Raw genomic sequence first — 21203 nt, forward strand, 5'->3', positions numbered from 1 at the left:
AGAGGATGAGTCTATAGGAGCCGAGGGCTACTCGTCACAGCACCAACAGCAATTTACACAATACTGAGCAACCACCCTGTGGGGTAAAGTTAAGGGACTCTGTATGATCATTACCTCCTGACGTCATCTTCTCTGCTGCAACAACATCCTCTTAAAGTCAACATACTCAAAAGAAATGGAAAGTTTGAAGATCTTTAGTTTTACGACAACTGAGAAAACTTCACTAGCTCATATCACCAAGTTATCGCTTTAAGAATTAACTGTAAGCTCAGTTTTCTCAGTCGTAGGATCAATCCAGATAAATAGATTTTGGTTTCCAGGTTGTTAAGTTCCCATCTGTGAGTTTCTTAGTTGAGGGTGTTATCATGGCAGCATTTGCTAATGAACACTAAACAAAACAGCAAAGGCTGATGGGACTCTTGGTTGGATCTGATGCATATTCACAAATCATCCACTGGGAATCATGACTGCACCAAACTGTACTACAGGCTACTCTATAGTTATAGTTTATAGATATTACTATAAAAACAAAACTTACTGTGCACCTGCAGCGTCCCTGTTCGGATTGAAATAAAAACTTTATGGGATGTTCAAAGATTCATCAGCCATGTATCATAAACATCTGTACAATATTAGTGCAGTGACTCCCCAAATCATTTACATTTATCCTCAACTCTGGACATGTGTAGGAAACTCAGTGACCCCTTCTCCTCTACATATTTGAGATTTTGTACTCATCATCAACCGAACCACTAACCCTACAGTTTCGACTGCTCTACCAACTGAGCTGCTGCTGATCATATAAAAAAAGAGTGATTGACAACAGCATGAGAACCAGAAACAAAATACCATTCCTCGCATTGCTTTTCACTGAAGATGTGGATCGCTACAACGAATATGTGACAAACAAAAACAAATTCGCCTGCGTGGTTAGATACCGCAACAGTTGCATAATAATATGTTGATTTAATTATGTGTATGAAGCCACCCTTTGATGGTATGCCACTTTAAAGTTAAAGTCACGCAAGTGTGGAGAGAAAACCACACAAGCCAGCAGCACTTGAACTTCCTTAGACTTCAAACAGGCCTGGTACACAGTGGCTTCCATGCATGTTTAGGATCAATATCCTGCTGGAAAATGAATCCTCTTCCACACATATTACTGAGCTAGAAGAGGCACCAGGTCTCTGCAAAATACGGAGGTATTTCTGTCTGGCAGGTGTTCAGCCGGTCCTGTGCAAGTCACTTGAAACAGCCCCACAGCTAAATATTTCCATTACCAAGTTTGACTGAAGGTTTTCTTCACTGTGGCATTTACATCACCATGGACCATATCCTTGAATATATAAGCTCTTTCCAACTGTCAAGTTAAAACTTTGGCTCTTTTAACTGTACAGTGTATATCTGACCTTGAATGTTGATGCTGACCTTGATCATAAAGACAGAAGTCTAACGTCTCAGGGGTGTGAATGTCACTATGAAAACGACTTTTCCTGCAGCCTCAGGATAGCAACAGTAACAAAGTTATGTTCATTCTGAAGTCTGGTATTAGTTGTTGAAAAACAGATACACAGAAGCATAAAAGTATGTAAATATGTGAATTAAATTATTAAATTTAAATGTTGTTAAATGTTAAACAATGTTAATGTTTTGTCAAAGGAGCTCCACTGTGGCACCTGAAGAAGTAAAATTATTCACCAACAATAGCACAACGTTTCATTTAAAATCCTTTATTGAGTTTACTACAGGAGAGAATGCGATGGAATATAACTTCAATGTGTACTGTGTAAAGTACTGCAGTACTAACAGTCCAGTTGTGTGGGAAAATATTGAAATCATAGAAACAATAAAGAAATTGGCACAATTGTCTAAGTAAACTTCAGACAGGTATCTTAAAGTCTGCAGCAATGTAAGAGAAGCTGAATAATGTAATAACTTGTCAAAATGTACATGCAAATGAGCCTCTACATAGGAAGGTATGACATGCTTTAGCTGGTTTTTATGTTCAACACTAACAATAACACCATATTTTCACTTCATTAGGATAAATATAGTAAGACAGTATTTCCCTACATTTAATTGTAGTTTTAACTCATTCACGTGAATATTTTTATACATTTTGACCAGTTTCTATCCAGCAATTCCTACAACTGCTAACAGGCCATAAGTTGTCCATTAAAAATAAAGAAATTTCAAAGAAAATTGACTTCTAACACTTAAGGTAATTTACATTCAATCAGCAACACATTGGGCCATTTTCAGGTGTAGTTCAGAGAACACATTTATTGTACAAGCATCCATTTTATCCGACTAGGTTGCTTTTTCACAGCACTTGTATTTGGCATATTTCAGATGAACTTAGTTGAGTTATTTTTTTGGCCCGGCTCCTTTCTTCTTCTCAAACTGAGCAATCTGATTGAAAATATCCAGCAGGTTAGCAGGAAGGTCTTTTTTAAGTCTCTCGTCTTGCACCGAGGTCACACCAGCGTGTTCGGTACGATCTCCAGCACTTTCTGATCTTTTACGGTGTCCTCTGTCTGACCTGCTGCTCTCTTCCTCTCTACTTTCACTGACTCTTTTCACCTCCTCCAGCTCACAAGTTTCCTCCTTCTCTCTGTTCTCATACCTACCACCATCGAAGGAGTTCCTCTTCGATGAGTCATGCCTCATCCTCAAAGCAGAACCGGATTTTGCTGAATATTCTGATCGGAAACTCGATTTCCGTGAATACCCAGACTCAGCTGACGAGCAGGAAACTCTTCGTTTTCTATTCTCGTCTAAGCTACTTCGTCTCTTAGAGTCGCTGTCTCTTCTATTGTTGTCCTTCCTTCTCTCCCTGCTCTTGTCCCTTCTTTCTCTACTCTTGCTCCTCCTCTCCTCTCTTTCTGGACTTCTACTCTGACTGTTTTTCCTTCTCTTTGTCCTGCTGTCTTCTGTGCCTCTTCTCTTTCTTTCTCTACGTGAGGAGTCAGACTCTTCATCCTCCGATGCTGCTGACAAAGAATACAGCTGACAGATCCTTTTTTCTTCTGCATCCTTCCCCTCATCCCTCTCTCCAAACCCCGGACCTCCCTTCTGATTGAGAAAGGTGGCAGAGGTGTTGGGAGGTGCAGGATACCACTCCACCTCATCCTCATCCTGATCCTTTTCTTTCTTTTCTTTCTCTCTCTTACCCTCCTCACTCTTCCTGCTCTCCCTCGAGGAGATCCTACGATGCCGTTTACTCCCACGCTCAGATCTCTTCCTCTTCTTTTTCTTCTTTTTAGACCTCCTGCGAGAGGATGAAGAGGAGGAGCTTCCGGAGGAAGTGGAGGATGATGAAGAGGAAGAGGCCGACCTCTTCCGCTTTTTTTTCATCCTAAGGAAAACGGAGATCCACTGATCATCTGATTCTGATCCAACAGCTGCTTTTTATTTATTAGAAGCTACAGGTAGCATCCGGTGTTTACCTGTCATAACTTGAAAAGATTAGAGACAACTCACCTCCTCTCTTCTTTTAAGATCTTACGCAATTTCTCAGCGCTGGTCGTCTGCTTGCTCGGAGCTTTCACCTGCTCATTGGCAAGCGCTTCTTCTCGCAGGCGAATAGATTTCTTTACAGCCGTCGAGCAAAGGCAAGGCAAAGCAAGGCAAGGCCAAAAACCCAGAGAAATATATTCAAACACATGCACACCATAACCCATGGCATGCAACAGGAAGCCCAAATGTGACATTCAGTCATTTATGTATTCATGATTCATGGCAGAGTGAGAAGTATGGAATAGAGCGGTGTTTGACAAGGACAAAGAAATGTCACAATGACAACCCACATATGAAAAGATGATTGAAGTATATGGAGAAGGACATGATTTACCACACACAGAGTGGTGTGATCCATGTAGACAGAGGTGCGAGCAGAGATAAGTAGATAAGAACGCACATTTGTTCCACGTTTAGACAGAGAGGGTTTCAGTGTTACCGTATTTCGGCGCACACCAGTTTCCAGAGGAGGAGTCGATTGTGCAGTTTATTTATTTTCACACCCACGAGTCAGGTCAGGTCACAAAGCCGTGGCAGTCGGAGGGTTAAAGGGCAGAGTCCCAGGGTCGCAGATACACACACAGACACCAAAACACTTCATCAGTATTACAAACCACAGTATAAACATTTTGTGAGTACAGTATGTTTATGCATCCACGTTACATTTCAACATGACTCTGCTTTCATGTATATTATTTCTACCATCTCTGATACTGTGTTTTATCATGTTTTATCATGTTGTTTAGAGGGTGATATTATCTTTTGTGTTTTAAAATTTAATGAACTCATATTTTCATGCCCTATGTTACACCCTGGAACCAGAAGAACAACATTTCAGTCCACCTTCGGTCTCTATTATGGAATGACGATAAAGCTTCTTGAATTACTCATCTTTGCCACACAGGCTTGAACCTTTTGTCACTTATTTAGAGCAACACCTGTATTCCTGTATAGGTTAAACCTTTACCATGATATGTCCCAAATCTATACAGCTTTAAGCACGTAGTGAAAGTGGTAATGAAGAAAAAAGAAATGTTATGCTATTCAAGATTCAATTCAACATTCAAAACACTTTATTGATTCCAGAGGGAAATTGTTTTGCCTCATTACCATTGTTCTCAAAACAGACAGAAAGAAAAGGAACCACAACTATGTGTTGTTGTTTTAATGAGCAGTTAAAGATCCTACATATAAAAATAAACGAAACCATTCACTGCTTTTTATTTAAAAAATATCGCAACTTAAGCAGAGTCAGAGTTGACGTGTGTATGTTACTACATACACACAAAAAGTTCATGTTGGAATATTTTGCCTTGATCTTTAGGTAATCATAACCAATTAATCTCAAGTTTCAATTGAACCTGTTTGACCCATATTTCTTAGCTGCGATTGGACAATAACTGGAGCGGAGTTGTCTCGCCTCCTTATTGATTCACCTGATTAAGGTGAAACACCCAAACTTATTAAACCCTATCAACGTTCTGCTGGCACCTTAATCCTCGCCTTGCCCTTATTTCTTGCCTGCGACACCCTATTTCCAAGAACTTTTGCTATTGTAATTAGATAATTAATGTGATTTACTTGAAATGTCAATGGTTTTAATGATTTGGCTGATCAGTGTAGAAGCCAAACAAAGCTTTGATTCACCCAGTATTGTTGTCATGTGCTTTGACAGTTAAGCCTACAATACGCACACAGTGCATCTGCCAACCCTCCTGAAACCAAGGCGTGTATTGTGCCCCACTCACCTGTATAGTGTCTGTGATCTTGTGCAGAGCCTCCTGTGCCTCAGGGTTGGAGCCATCCAGAGAGAGAGCTCTCCTGTACAGCCCTTCTGCTGTGACTAGTTTCTCCTGTCCTTCAAGCCTAGATGCACACACAAATAAACGCTGTGGTCTTGAATTTGACTTTTGACGATGAGAACAAAGCAAACCAGCTAATGCTCTTTGCTGCAAAGCAGCATTTTTGTCATTCTTATGTCATTAATTGAGTATTGGAGTAGTATTAACTGAGCGTGGGAAAGGATTTTGCTGTCTGCTAAATATAATTACAATTGTGTAAAAGTACAAAAAGTTTAAAAAGGGACTAGAAATGATACTAGTTTTCTTTAAATATGTACTTAGAAGCAGCAGAGGTGAAGGTAAATTACCCACAGCTGCATATAAGAAGGAAAATAAAATTAAGCTGTGAGGGAAATATAAAACAAAAGCCCTGTAGTTAAAAGCACCAGCCTGACTTTCAGTTTCTTTGTGGCTACAAAGAAAACATTCCTCCTGTGTTATGACGTACCTTAACAACAGCGCTGGCACTGAACCTGACCTTGTATGAACTTAACATAAAACAAAAGTGGAGCTTCTTACACTCCCTGGAGTAATCACTATCTGACAAGCTCATTAAAACTCAATCAAGTAATTTAAGCAGATGTTTTTTTACTTAGAAAACTCTGCAAGATCAATATCAAATACATAGATCCCTGATTACAACATACACATGTCAGTACATCAAATGTTACAGATCAGGACAGATGGATTCCTTTTAGTGCAACTGTTATCTACGTCAACACACGAGGTAAAAGCCAGAACTGCTTACTGTTGTCCTCTCTCGACCAGCGTCTGGCAGAGGTACTTCTTGGCATTTCGGTGGTCTGGGCAGTTTTCAAGAGCCAGTTCAAAGTCTGTAATAGCCTTCAAGAAGCTCCCTTTGTTAGCATACCTGACAATGAAGGAAATAGACGATTGGCAAAAAAACTATGGAAAGTAAGAATTTAACCAATGAAAAGTAAGAAAAATAGTTATTTTCTCTGACATTTTCATTGTGTCAGCCTTTTATGTTTATTACTATTTCATACAGGGGGGCTTTAAAGTTTATATTGCCTGTTTAAATAAAACAGGCAACAAGTATATGCTAGGTAGTTTTTATCTGTTATATAACGCATAAATGCATTCTTTTTCTGTTATTCATCAGTGCTTCATCAGATTCCAAAGCAAGGACTGGAATGTGTTATTGTAGTTATACTTACCAGAAAGTCAATAAGATTGAATGCACTGTCTTTGTCCAAGGCATTCTTTGTCAGTGCTACCAGCTTCTTTCAATTTTATATTTAGTTTGACGTAAAAATGACATGCTCAAATCTAAAAATACTACAAGTAGATGGCTTGCGAGGTCAAACACGAACATACGATGCATGCATGGCTACTTATACCTCTACAGGTAAATTTCTTCTATAATATCATACAGTATAATAACTTCAAAAATAGGTTTCATGACTAAGAGTCAACTCACAGAGCTCCCCGTGCTACCAACGCTTCTACATTATTAGTGTCGATCTCCAAGGCTTTGTTATATTCATTCATGGCTTCCACATGGCGACCATGTTTGAAATGGTCCACACCTGCACGGACACTGAGAAAACAAAGACGTGCTGGATGTTAAATAAACAGATGTCAAGTCAGAAGATGCAAATGAAGAGAAAGACGACTAAACCCCTATATTTTCTATGGAACAGTTATAACAAAACAGTGGAGCATTACCACTTCAAGGCCCAGGATGCAGACTGTTTCTTTCTGATAGCAGAAGCAAAATCCTCCTGTTGGAAGAGTTTACTGTGAATAAGAAGAAGAGAGGCATGTAAGAAGTTTAGTGGCCATCAAAGAGGAACCTTCAACTTCACAGGCTTCCTTTTTTTTTGTCAGCCCTCACAGCGTCACAAAAATACTCAAATGATGTGAATTTACACACAAATGAACAGGAACTTAGTTGTATTTTAATAATTAAAACATTTATTCAGCACTATGGACGGTGTCATAATTCAAATTTCAATGAATTGCTCAACTGGCAAATCAATGTGTTTTTGTCATGCAATTTGCATACAGCACACTTCACTGCATCTGCATCTGCATCTGCATCTACAATTGCGTGAACATGAATAAACCTGTGTTGATGTTTGGCATTTGTGCAGAGACGTTATAATAACCAACCCTAACCTTGACCTACATATTTAAAGGAGTTAATTCCTGTAAGCTACATGTATTTCTATTCATTGTCTGTAAAGCCATCTCGTGCTATTGTCACTCAAGTGAGTCAGAGAACTCAGTCAAGAGTGCGGCTGTAAAAAAACAACAATAAAACATTATTTAAGCAGCTTTAACGATTTGTTGGAAAGCAAGTTATACCTCTGTAAACCTCTCATCATTGACGGTGGGTGGGTGTCGCTAACTCCCACCTTTTCCAGCAAGTAATCCACTACGGAAGGGTTATGGTATCCATGGCAACTACTCAATATACACTGGTATGTCTCACTGGAGTCACTGGCTGCACGAACACTGCGACTGAAAGAAGAAAATAAAGTGTGTTTGTTCAGAGTTTAGTTTAGTGTTGAATATTTTACTGTGTTTAGTTTTATCATGTTGTGCTGTTACCTGTAGTGTACAGGCAGCTCCTCCCGCGTAATGACTCCCAGTTTGATGTGCTCCAAGCTAGTCGAAAGAGAGGTTTGGTGGAGGGACACTGTGATTTTCTCCTGGTAGCGGTCAATGTCTTTCACTCCAGCTATAGAGCAAGAGAGAACCACAGAGATTAGGAGAATAGCTTTTTTTTTGTCGTAACAATAGAGAGATTTCAATCTGATTAGTAAGTGTAACTAACTTTTTAACACGTGGTCATCATAAAATAAGATTTGACAAGAGAAAGTTATTCACATTTCAGCTGGTGTGAAAGTGCTGAATTGGTTGATTCAGGTACTGGTAAGATAATAATAATAATAATGAGTTTGAGAAACAGATATGACTTGGAAAGTATATCAGACACCAAAACTGTGTACAGTGTTTTATATTACAAGGCTTGAAGAGTTTACATGAAAGGTTGGCATTGTGGCAAGGATCATGATTACAAGGCAATAAGTTTAATTTGACAGTGTGGTGAACTGTGAGGTGAGGTTACCTCAGATGGTGCACAGGCAAAAGCTGAGACAAGTACGTTTGTGAAAAGCAGCCAAGTTAATCTAAATGAACTCAAGTCTGGCTGTGACCCCTGTGAACACACAGGCTGTAAAGATGAAGCAAACTGAGACACTAACCTCTGATGAAGTCCCCAATCTGGTAGTAGGAAAGAGGATCATCATGGCTGCAAGTGGAGGGAATTTCTCTGACATGACAAAGAGCCTGAGTGTAGAAAAAAGACAAAATATATTTAAAAAATAAACTGATTTTATTTTAAAGGAAAGTGTGATATAGAGTGTAGAATCAGAAAAGATTTGGTGAGATGAGAGAGAAGAAGGAAGGAGGATCTAAGTTGTTGGACAAGGTTGAAACAGATTACATAACATTTATCATATTAAAACTAACACTGAACACCTTAGACTAAGGTACAGACATGCAATGTTTGGTCTTATTTCATAAGATAAATGATGATGGTTATACTTACCGACAACTCTAGGTCTTCTATGTCCCTCTTCAATCCTCCTGCCACGCACAGCAGAGTGAGAAAGAAGCCATATTCTCTAATATTGTTGATCCTCCCCACCACTATGTCTCCTTTTTCCAAGTCCCTGTACAGCATGGCTCGTCTCTCATCATAGGACACCTCCATAAATAACTCCAACGGTGGCATGATGGCATAGGGCTCTGGGAAAACACAGGCAGAAAGATATGTTTCGTTAGATCAGCCCTAAATTCACTGAGGATATGGCCATATTATATTAATTCATTACTTATATTACATACTGTACTTATATTATATTACATTATTACTTTTCTCTTAGGTTTTCCAACCTGTCAACACTATGCTGGTGTTTTCCCTCACAAATAAAGCATTTCATTCTTCAGGTTAACGTCAGGATAGCCACTTGCATCATCATTATTATCATTATAATCATCATCATCAACATAGAATTAATTAGAATTATTATGAACTCTTTTGATAATCAAATCTTTAAGTAATAATGCCAATTGTGCTTTGGATTTTGGGCTGCTTATCTATGTTTGGCTGTGTGTAATGTTTCAGTAATGTGGACATACCCTTTAAAATTACATCTTAGTGTGGTGAAAACAACACTGACCTCCACCCTCCTCCTCCTCGTGTTCCTCTTCTTGGACAGTGGCAGTCTTCCATGCTGGACAGAACAGGATGTCTGCCTTCCTGGCAATAAACTGCTCCACGAGGGGGTTGCCCTGCCCTTCACCCTTGCTACACATGAAACAAACCCATTCAGCAGAAGCTCTCTAAAGAAATATCTTTAGAGAATAGGTTTAAGTCCCACTAACTGTTTTTAGTCATTTTAATTTTTTGTTTTTAATCAAGCAATTAAGTGGTTCCAGGTTCTCAAATGTGAAGATTTTTTGTTAAATGTCACTGGATTTAAAACTCCACCCACACTTCAAAGCTGTCAGATTGGACAAGAGGAAATTGTAAAAGGCATGTTTTACTACTTTCAGACAGCTGACAGGCTAAATACTGTTCATTAACAAATAAACTAACAGATTGCCTGTTGAAAACATGTTTAATCTAGTGCTCATTAAGGTAGATTTAAGCCACCAAGTTAAATGTGGGACTTTAAAAAACATTGAGTCCACAGATAAAGGGTTGAAAATATGATGCAAATGCAACAAAAGAGATCAAATTAAAGCAGGATGTGTGATCCAGTGTTAAAGTGAAAACTTTATACAAGCTTTAAATAATACATTTAAGAGTACACACCATATACATACATGCAAAGATGAATTATCTGTGAGTGTTTGCATTACATTGAGTGTGTGTAACTTACCTTTCATACGTGGCCTTGCACAGTTCAGACACCACAGCTTGAAAGTCTGGGTTTTCCGTTTGTTCACATTTCAATTTGTTGAACAGCGCCTCTCCGTGATATGTCAAACACTGTCTCAACAAGTCTCTGTCCATTTTGTGCTTTTACAGTTTTAAATTCACATTATTGTACAAGTCAAACGCTGCACATGTTAGTTACCACTGGCTTCGGGTTAGCTCTTAGCAGAATTTAGGGAATATGACTTATTTGTCTTGCATGAACGTTACACAGATTACTTTCACAACTTTGGACGCATCATTCACCAGTTTTGTGCATAAATTAAAACATATGAAGTCATTTAAAGAAAAGAATGATAAACACTGTTTCGTAGAGATAAGTTAGAAAACAGCGTTGCTCTACGTAGGTTAACTAGCTAACAGTTAGCAACACGCTAGTTCGTCATGCTTCACATTCCTGCACGTTAAAACTTTTTATCTTCGCAAGAATACCCAAATGTCCCGATAATTTCACGTATGTTAAGTTCTTCCACTTTCCAAACTCAACAACTGCTTTGTTTATAGATACTTAGCTGCAGCAGCTAACGTTGACTCAACTCCTAAATAAATGTTCAGCACAGCCTGTAGCAACGAACAAGTGAGCATGCGCAATGTGTGTTACGTTGAAAGTGTCCGGAGAAACAAGCTACATCTAGGAACCATAGTGTCCAGCGATGTGATTCTTTGTGTGTCTGTTTGTTATGAACTAAGAAATATAATAATTTGTGTAGATATAATACATTTAAATGGCTAATTAAGGACAGGACTAAAATGGCTTATATAACAATTTGTTCCAGGAGGGTTTGAATGTTGAAAAATAGTAAAATGTGCAAATGTAGCTTGATTATTGATAGTTTTATTTTTAAAGCTGAGTTCACATGTTGTTCATATGGGTTTTATCTTAGGCATCAAACTTTTGTGTCCCTGTTATTTTCTAATTTATAACAATGCTCTGAATATAGAATCTACACAGAGTGTGATTTATTTTTGCACCACCATACTCAAAGATACATTAAAGCTGTGAGTTCTACAAGCACGCAAAGGGAAATCTTCTTTTTTATTGTTCAATTCACCGTATACATTTTAAAAGCAGTTTAGGAAAAATATGATGTGACTAAGATTTATAAAAAAAAGTTTATAGCTCTATCCAAAGCAACTTACAAGTGAGATACAAGGTACAAGGCAAAGCGATCTGACAACTACATTATCCATCTGTGGGTCTGTTTACAGACTTGTTTGTTAAAAATATATCAGCATCATGTCAGTATCAGCATTTATCAGCAAAAATACCACAGTTCCACCTGTTTAAGCAACACTCTAAATACACACTATTAGCATCAGTTGTATATGGATAGCTATAAATATTATATTAAGGATTTGAGAACAGGTCACTAAATGAATGCATGTATAATGTACAAAACCATTTAAGATACAAATATAAAATATAGAAAATGTTCCAGTTAATTCTTTATACAGATAAATATGCATTATGTTGTAATACTGTATACATATACTTGCATTATTTTAAATGAGAGATGAGTCTGGAATTTGCAGTTGGTTGCAACATAGAATAGAGTTTGAAATCATATTCCAAAAAGTATTGTGAACACAGGAGGATGAGTTGCCTGATAAATAAGGAACCTGTTTGACAGCATTGACGAGGACTTCCAGTAAGGGTTTAGCTTTAAGTTATTTTAACTAGGGAAAGTTCATCCTGTTGAAAATGACATAACTTTCCTCCTACTGAATTCCACAGGTTTAAGAACTACCAGCTAAAGCAGTTCTAATACCATATAGATCCAAATATCAGCGCCTACCAAAAATGTCCAGGTTTCAGTGTTTGGCTTCCAGTCATAATAGCATACATCTGTACTGTATTACTTGTAAAAACATAAAATATTTTCTGACCTATTACAGACAAACAGGTCATTCAGTTCTGCATGATCTTATTAAGTGAATTTAAAATGTTGATTGATCTGTCTTATGTACACACACATATATGTGTGTGTGCGTGTGTGTGTGTGTGTGTGTGTGTGTGTGTGTGTGTGTGTGTGTGTGTGTGTGTGTCGCAGTTTTATCCATTCCCAAATTACCCAAGTGCTGATATACTGTAATTAGATATTAGTTAGAAATTTATAAATGTACTTAATTATAAATTGATAGTCTACTAAGACGTAACTATTGGCCGCAACTGTAATTATTGATTCACCATTTAAATCAATACTTCCCTGATATGTCTTTCTTAAATTTATGATTTAGTTTTCCTATATTTGGTTAACATACAGTATATTATCTGCCTTGTGAACATGCCCAGTTTTTCAGGTTAGGTAGCCACACTATCTGTCACTCCCCTTACAGCCAGGGGAGGAGCAATTCACCAAGTGCTAAATGCAATCACAGACAAACTACTTGTCTGCACCTGGAGCACCGAGAGGCAACACCACTCGCAATGGAGAAAAAAGTATTTTGTTTGATATTTTTATTTGGATATTTTCATGCATCATGTGGACAATGTAAGTTTTAATTATGTCATATAATTAATATTTTCTAAGTTGCTATGCCTGTTTTTTGTTGTTTGGATCACGATATATAGAATCATACTAGCAGCTTAACACATATCAAAAAGAAAAAATATTAAATGCATGTTTATGCATTATGTTTATTCTGGGGTATACATTTGACATTTAAAAAGTACAACTGACTTTTCCCTGATATTTACATAAATTTTAAACACCATTAATTTCTGAGTAGTTTCAGCTGTTTACAATAACATAAATAAAAATTGACAGCTGAACTTAAAATATTTTGCATTATTTAGAAATGTGATATCACTACATAACTAAAATTCCACTATGGCTGTTTAAATGACAACTGTTGTCCTAATCACAGCTGAAACAACTGCAAATGAAGTACTAACAAATACAATAACAACTGAAACAACAACAACTACAACTGAAGTGTCGACAAATGCAACTGGAGAACCAACAACCACAACAGAAACACCAACAACGACAACTGAAGCACCAACAACTACATCTGAAACACCAACAACCACACCTGAAACGCAAACAACAACAACTGATACATCAACAACGACAACTGAAACACCAACAACGACAACTGAAACACCAACAACCACAACAGAAACACCAACAACGACAACTGAAACACCAACAACCACAACAGAAACACCAACAACGACAACTGAAACACCAACAACCACACCTGAAACACCAACAACCACACCTGAAACGCAAACAACAACAACTGATACATCAACAACGACAACTGAAGCATCTACAACAACAACTGAAACACCAACAACCACACCCGAAACACCAACTACCACAAGTGCGACGCCAACAACAACCACAATTGAAACATTCACAACCACAATTGAAACAACTACAACCACAACTGAAACACCAACTACCACACCTGAAACACAAACAACAACAACTGATACAACAACGACAACTGAAACACCAACAACCACACCCGAAACACCAACAACCACACCTGAAACACCAACTACCACAAGTACGCCAACAACAACCACAATTGAAACATCAACAACTACACTCGAAACATCAACAACTACACCCGAAACACCAACTACTACACCTGAAACACCACCAACAACAACTGATACAACAACGACAACTGAAACACCAACAACCACACCCGAAACACCAACTACCACAAGTGCTGCGCGAACAACAACAACAATTGAAACATCAACAACCACACCTGAAACACCAACTACCACAACTGATACAATAACAACTGAAACACCAACTACCACACCTGAAACACAAACAACAACAACTGATACAACAACGACAACTGAAACACCAACAACCACACCCGAAACACCAACTACCACAAGTGCGGCGCCAACAACAACCACAATTGAAACAACAATAACTACACCTGAAACACCAACAACTACACCTGAAACACCAACAACTACACCTGAAACACCTACAACCACACCTGAAACACTAACAACCACACCTGAAACGCAAACAACAACAACTGATACATCAACAACGACAACTGAAACACCAACAACCACACCCGAAACACCAACTACCACAAGTGCGGCGCCAACAACAACCACAATTGAAACATTCACAACCACAATTGAAACAACTACAACCACAACTGAAACACCAACTACCACACCTGAAACACAAACAACAACAACTGATACAACAACGACAACTGAAACACCAACAACCACACCCGAAACACCAACAACCACACCTGAAACACAAACAACAACAACTGATACAACAACGACAACTGAAACACCAACAACCACACCCGAAACACCAACAACCACACCTGAAACACCAACTACCACAAGTGCTGCGCCAACAACAACCACAATTGAAACAACAACAACTACACTCGAAACATCAACAACTACACCCGAAACACCAACAACTACACCCGAAACACCAACTACTACACCTGAAACACAAACAACAACAACTGATACAACAACGACAACTGAAACACCAACAACCACAACTGAAACACCAACAACCACAACTGAAACACCAACAACCACAACTGAAACACCAACTACCACACCTGAAACACAAACAACAACAACTGATACAACAACGACAACTGAAACACCAACAACCACACCCGAAACACCAACAACCACACCTGAAACACCAACTACCACAAGTGCTGCGCCAACAACAACCACAATTGAAACAACAACAACTACACTCGAAACATCAACAACTACACCCGAAACACCAACAACTACACCCGAAACACCAACTACTACACCTGAAACACAAACAACAACAACTGATACAACAACGACAACTGAAACACCAACAACCACAACTGAAACACCAACAACCACAACTGAAACACCAACAACCACAACTGAAACACCAACTACCACACCTGAAACACAAACAACAACAACTGATACAACAACGACAACTGAAACACCAACAACCACACCCGAAACACCAACAACCACACCTGAAACACCAACTACCACAAGTGCTGCGCCAACAACAACCACAATTGAAACAACAACAACTACACTCGAAACATCAACAACTACACCCGAAACACCAACTACTACACCTGAAACACAAACAACAACAACTGATACAACAACGACAACTGAAACACCAACAACCACACCCGAAACACCAACTACCACAAGTGCTGCGCGAACAAGAACAACAATTGAAACATCAACAACCACACCTGAAACACCAACAACTACACCTGAAACAACAACAACTGAAACACCAACAACCACACCCGAAACACCAACTACCACAAGTGCGGCGCCAACAACAACCACAATTGAAACATTCACAACCACAATTGAAACAACTACAACCACAACTGAAACACCAACTACCACACCTGAAACACAAACAACAACAACTGATACAACAACGACAACTGAAACACCAACAACCACACCCGAAACACCAACAACCACACCTGAAACACCAACTACCACAAGTACGCCAACAACAACCACAATTGAAACATCAACAACTACACTCGAAACATCAACAACTACACCCGAAACACCAACTACTACACCTGAAACACCACCAACAACAACTGATACAACAACGACAACTGAAACACCAACAACCACACCCGAAACACCAACTACCACAAGTGCTGCGCGAACAAGAACAACAATTGAAACATCAACAACCACACCTGAAACACCAACAACTACACCTGAAACAACAACAACTGAAACACCAACAACCACACCCGAAACACCAACTACCACAAGTGCGGCGCCAACAACAACCACAATTGAAACATTCACAACCACAATTGAAACAACTACAACCACAACTGAAACACCAACTACCACACCTGAAACACAAACAACAACAACTGATACAACAACGACAACTGAAACACCAACAACCACACCCGAAACACCAACAACCACACCTGAAACACCAACTACCACAAGTACGCCAACAACAACCACAATTGAAACATCAACAACTACACTCGAAACATCAACAACTACACCCGAAACACCAACTACTACACCTGAAACACCACCAACAACAACTGATACAACAACGACAACTGAAACACCAACAACCACACCCGAAACACCAACTACCACAAGTGCTGCGCGAACAACAACAACAATTGAAACATCAACAACCACACCTGAAACACCAACTACCACAACTGATACAATAACAACTGAAGCACCAACAACCACAGGTCTAGAACCAATAATCACAATTACAACTACTCCACCACCAACAACTACAACTGAAATAACCACAACAGAACCACCAACAGCAACAACTGTATCAACAGTATCAACATTCTCAACTCCTGAATCAACCACAACTGAAACATCTGCTAATACAACCACAACTACAATCACAACTGAAGCTCAAACAACCACAACTCCACCACCAACTACCACAAGTGAAGCACCAACTACCACAACTTCACCACCAACTACCACAACTGAAGCACCAACAACTACAACCACTGTGCCAACAACAACCACAACAACCACAACACAAGCACCAACAGCCATAACTCCACCACCAAATCCCACAACTGTGGCACCAACAACTACAACCACTGTGCCAACAACAACCACAACACAAGCACCAACAGCCATACCTCCACCACCAAATCCCACAACTGTGGCACCAACAACTACAACCACTGTGCCAACAACAACCACAACAACCACAACACAAGCACCAACAGCCATACCTCCACCACCAAATCCCACAACTGTGCCAACAACAACCACAACAAGCACAACATCAACAACTACAACAACAGCAGCAGTACAAACTCCTCTTGCAACTACAGTAACAATACCCCAAGGCAAGTTGTTCTACACTGATGTAACTGCAGTTTATGACTAAGTCTAAATTCAATTTAGTCACTGTGGACATAACCAGAGAAAGCCAATGTAAATGCTTGCCTGAATTCCTTCACTTGAGTTGAAATTGTATGTGCTCTAAAATTTTACAAAGTACAAAAGTGCATGTGCTTCATTAAGAAACCTACATGTACTCATTATTATTTGACTTGTTAATGCATTAAAGTGTAAACAAGACTAATGTAGCTAATGAAAACTGTAATGCTAATTAATTATGCAAAAGTGTCAAAGACTACAACAGTTGAAATCAGTTAAATACTTAAAAAGTGTATAATACTGTATATTAATATTCCCTGCAGGCTTACAGTCACTGGCACACCTACAGATAAGGCTCACATCCTTTAGAGACATCAGCAGTGGAAACATAACTGACCTTGTTAAACAGGTATGTAAAACAAACTAAACAATATTTTGACAACATTATTAATCATAATGTGTACAAACAATATAAAGCAAGTGCTTGCTTTTCTCTCCATTTAGTTTTTGCAAGGTCACTTCTCAAATGGAATTTCCTACAAGATCACTGTGACAAGCATTCAAAAGGTTACATAGTGGAAGACGGACATGGACAGAAACAGCGGGGAAAACAAATATCTCCAATCTACAAACACTGGGTTGCATTCTAGACGCAGGAAAAGTTTAAGCAAAGACCGCAAAAGAAAAGCAAAGACGTGCATTTGAATAAAGTGTCAAATTATTTGCACAGTACGATGGGAGGCTCAAATCAAGTCATCTAACCCATCAGATAGTCTGTTTGAAGGCATCAGTAATAATTGTGTAATTGGGGAAGTGGCTATCACAGTGAAGTCCACTAACCAGAAAACAGATAAATGTTTCTTGCTTACTACCCTCATTATACTTAAGTCAGCAAACATTTGGAATGTTTAGCAAAAAAACATGGGTAAGTTCCTCATACCAAGTTTATGATGACTGTACCCCACATCAGGGAAGTGAATAATCTGTCAAGAGTGTTACTGAAAAAGATCATTCATGACAATCAGTAAATCAGTTTAATCTTCATAGTTCTGAAAACTGCATTATGAAAACACCACGTGTTTGTAAGGTGGATGGATGGTGTCCTATAAAACACTAAAACATCTAAGACACCATGTGCAAGTTAACCTCTTGAGGGTTTATATCACATGGGTTTCATGGACAATGCTTCGTGAAGTTTCTTTTGCCCTTTGTTTAAGCCAGTTTGGTGAATTCACCTCACTATTGCTCTATTTGAGCAGGGTAAATCATTTGGGATCGTTAACTGTGACCAAATCTATGTCTACAACTTCTTATTCTCTTCCATCAAATCTATACAGGAAGTACTTTACAGTTTTCACCTGCTGATAAAATGTGTAGGACTTTCTTCTCAATCTTGCAGCTGACATTTTTTAAAATTACTATTTAGTGAGTAAAAATTCTTCTTTGTGAAGTTCCTAGGCTTTTTCTTTGTTTCTTAACTTTTATGTTGTTGTTTTTTTGTGTTGCTTGACTGTAGCACTTATCACACAAGATTATTATTTTTTTATGTTTTTAAACCCCATTGAAATATAAGTACAAATATATCTGAAGTCCACTAGCGTTCCTTAACTCTAATCTTTCTTAAAATAAAGTAACTCTGAGATTTAGATTTTTATATAGTTGGAAAAAATATTTATTAAGATCTGTATCAGAATATTAAATATTAAAAATGACACTACTGATAACACTAAATAACACTAAAATTTTAAATATATCAAAATCAGTGCATGTTATGTACAAGCATAAATATTAAAAATAATGGAAGTAAATACATACATATTGTTACATACATATAAATGTACTCTATAAATATTATATAGTTACAGTAAGTAACAAAACAAATGAACCCTGGATGTCAAATCTAGAACAACTTCACTTTCCTTTAGCAGAAACATTTTTCTAAAAGCTTGAAGTACATGTAGCATATTATATAGAATTTAACTATGGCCTGCTTGTGTGATCCTGCAATTTAACAATATATGTCTCTAAACGTGCTGCATGTCATGCTTAGGTTTACTTGGTGTTGGTTGTTTTTCTTTTGGAAGTTTCAATGTAAACTTTTTTTTTTTTATCTGACTGAAAAGGCTGCACAAAATTCCTTCTGTGCATATACTGTAGCTTTCACGTGGGCAAGTGGCCATGAATCTTATCTCAGGCTGCCCTCAAGTGGCCACAAACTGAATTGAGTTTAAGGGCAGATTTTGATTAAATGCACTTTATTATGTTTGTTTAATCTTATATATTCTGTTACCTGCACTGTACAGACAACTCCTTGAGTAGATAAAATTTAACATTAAATAAATAAAAATTGAATATATAAAAAGAAGTAAAACAGTGTCATATATTCCCTCTTTGCAGGCAGTTTTAGAAGCTTCACTCATTCTTGCTTTCTATTTCTCGACATAGTCTTTGTGAGATGGGCTTTGGTCTTCAGCTGTGAGGCCAAACATTAGATTGATGAGTCTGGGATCAACTCATTTGTGAATGTGGAGGATGATTGTTACTGTCCTCCAAGCGCTCCTACCTCCTCTGGAATTGCCTGTATTTCTGCATTTATTCCTCTCACTTTGGGTTCTCTGTTCGCTTGTTTTTACTTATTTTATTTATTTTTTCTATTGCTCTTCCCATTCAAGGCTAGCCGCCTCATTTGTCTTAATCAAAACATCATCAGTAACGTTTGGGTCATTCAGGTAGTTGTTGAGCTGGTATTTGACACTATCACTTATCACCAATCAGACCTGTCCTTACTGCTCCAGGCTCTCTGGAGGAAGCTAGGAGTCATTTATCAGCTGATTATACAGATCAGTAGAGCTGTCCTCTTGGTAATGTTCCTTTAAAAAAGTGCATAGCTGTGCAAGGGTGAGGTCTATTTTAATCTTCAGGATATCATGAAGTGGCTCAATCTGGTGGCTGAGTTTGGACTGAAGGGCTGCTTATAAGGGGTGATGCACAGAATCTGTGTGACTGTGTGAGCTGGAGCAGAGAAAGAGACTTATCTGGAACAGGACCAGAAAGGGATGGTGACACCTTCACTAAGTTTTCTACATGCAAAAGTCCACAATTTCCTAGACTATAGTAATTTGGGTATTTGCAAAAATTTAAGCAGCCACATCAAATATTAAATAATATTGAAATTCAGCCAGTTAAATGAACAAGTGAACGGGTGCAGGATGTGTAGAATTATATTTTTGTACATGTGAATCCCAAGGTAAATTTTAGCCATAATTTCTGTAGGAGGAAGAAATTTAAATCAATTAATACTGAAGAAAGTTATATCGGAAGTGTTTCTGTGTTTTATTTATGCATGTATGTAAATTTGCAATATAAAAACCAGGTTGAGTTTATAATCCACAAACAGTAACTGGAAATACATTTTTATACCATGTTTCAAGTACTGACAGTAACGGAGGAAGAGTTACAGTAAAAATGAGAAACCTGTTTGACAGTTTTGATGAAACATTCCAGTAGTAGCCAGACTTTCAACCTCTTAAGGGCAAATATGTAAAATGAGGAAAAGATACCATCAGAACATAATTACATTTGCAAAACCCGTGTTTTTGTGAATAGAGCTGCTTTTAGACATTGAAGATATCTATGTATTACTATTTAGTCAGATGGCCCAGAGAGAACTCAGACTATATCCTGCAACTCTCAAGTACAAAGTCAGGGTGATGGTGTGAAGTTATCTCAAGAAGCCAATCTTGTGCTGCCGTCTAGTGGCCAAAAATCTAATAATGCTGAAGTCCTGTACTTGTTTTTTTATGAAATGTAACCGAACTGAGTATCAAGAAAATATAATAGTCTGCAAAACATTCTTACTCTTACCCTGCTTGCCTTTGTACCTTGTATTTCACACTTTAGTTAAAAGCGTCCGCCAAATGACTAAATGTAAATGTTATCTGGAGAGGTTAGTGGGATGAATACT

The 21203-nt window shown here is 38.2% G+C and overlaps 2 protein-coding genes across 2 annotated transcripts; one reads left to right on the forward strand and one right to left on the reverse strand.

Moving 5' to 3' along the window:
* Positions 1-1714: 1714 nt before the first annotated feature.
* ttc14 (tetratricopeptide repeat domain 14) lies at positions 1715-10911 on the reverse strand. Its single transcript, XM_026346055.1, has 12 exons — positions 10280-10911; positions 9575-9702; positions 8941-9140; positions 8594-8678; positions 7938-8067; positions 7692-7847; positions 7050-7121; positions 6802-6921; positions 6109-6231; positions 5268-5385; positions 3484-3593; positions 1715-3358 (listed from the first exon to the last, which is right to left on the reverse strand). Exons 1-12 carry the CDS (start codon positions 10411-10413, stop codon positions 2368-2370), a joined length of 2367 nt encoding a protein of 788 aa, XP_026201840.1. The 5' UTR covers positions 10414-10911; the 3' UTR covers positions 1715-2367.
* A 4356-nt stretch (positions 10912-15267) lies between these two features.
* On the forward strand, positions 15268-18689 carry LOC113152477 (mucin-2-like; the record flags this gene model as incomplete). Its single annotated transcript, XM_026345736.1, has 4 exons — positions 15268-15275; positions 15317-17205; positions 17563-17648; positions 17744-18689. Coding segments are annotated over 4 exons (2055 nt in total), but the record flags the coding sequence as incomplete, so codon positions are not given.
* Positions 18690-21203: the final 2514 nt, after the last annotated feature.

The sequence above is a fragment of the Anabas testudineus genome, chromosome 4, assembly GCF_900324465.2.
Source record: "Anabas testudineus chromosome 4, fAnaTes1.2, whole genome shotgun sequence".
Taxonomy (NCBI): domain Eukaryota; kingdom Metazoa; phylum Chordata; class Actinopteri; order Anabantiformes; family Anabantidae; genus Anabas; species Anabas testudineus.

Bases quoted from the DNA above. Each gene is read 5' to 3' on its own strand.
- ttc14 (XM_026346055.1), bottom strand. From the start codon at position 10,413: ATGGACAGAGACTTGTTGAGACAGTGTTTGACATATCACGGAGAGGCG. The intron at 3,594-5,267 runs GTGAGTGGGGCA...ACGGCTGTAAAG, and splicing joins AGATCACAGACACTATACAG to AAATCTATTCGCCTGCGAGA. The intron at 3,359-3,483 runs GTGAGTTGTCTC...CGTTTTCCTTAG, and splicing joins ATCTTAAAAGAAGAGAGGAG to GATGAAAAAAAAGCGGAAGA.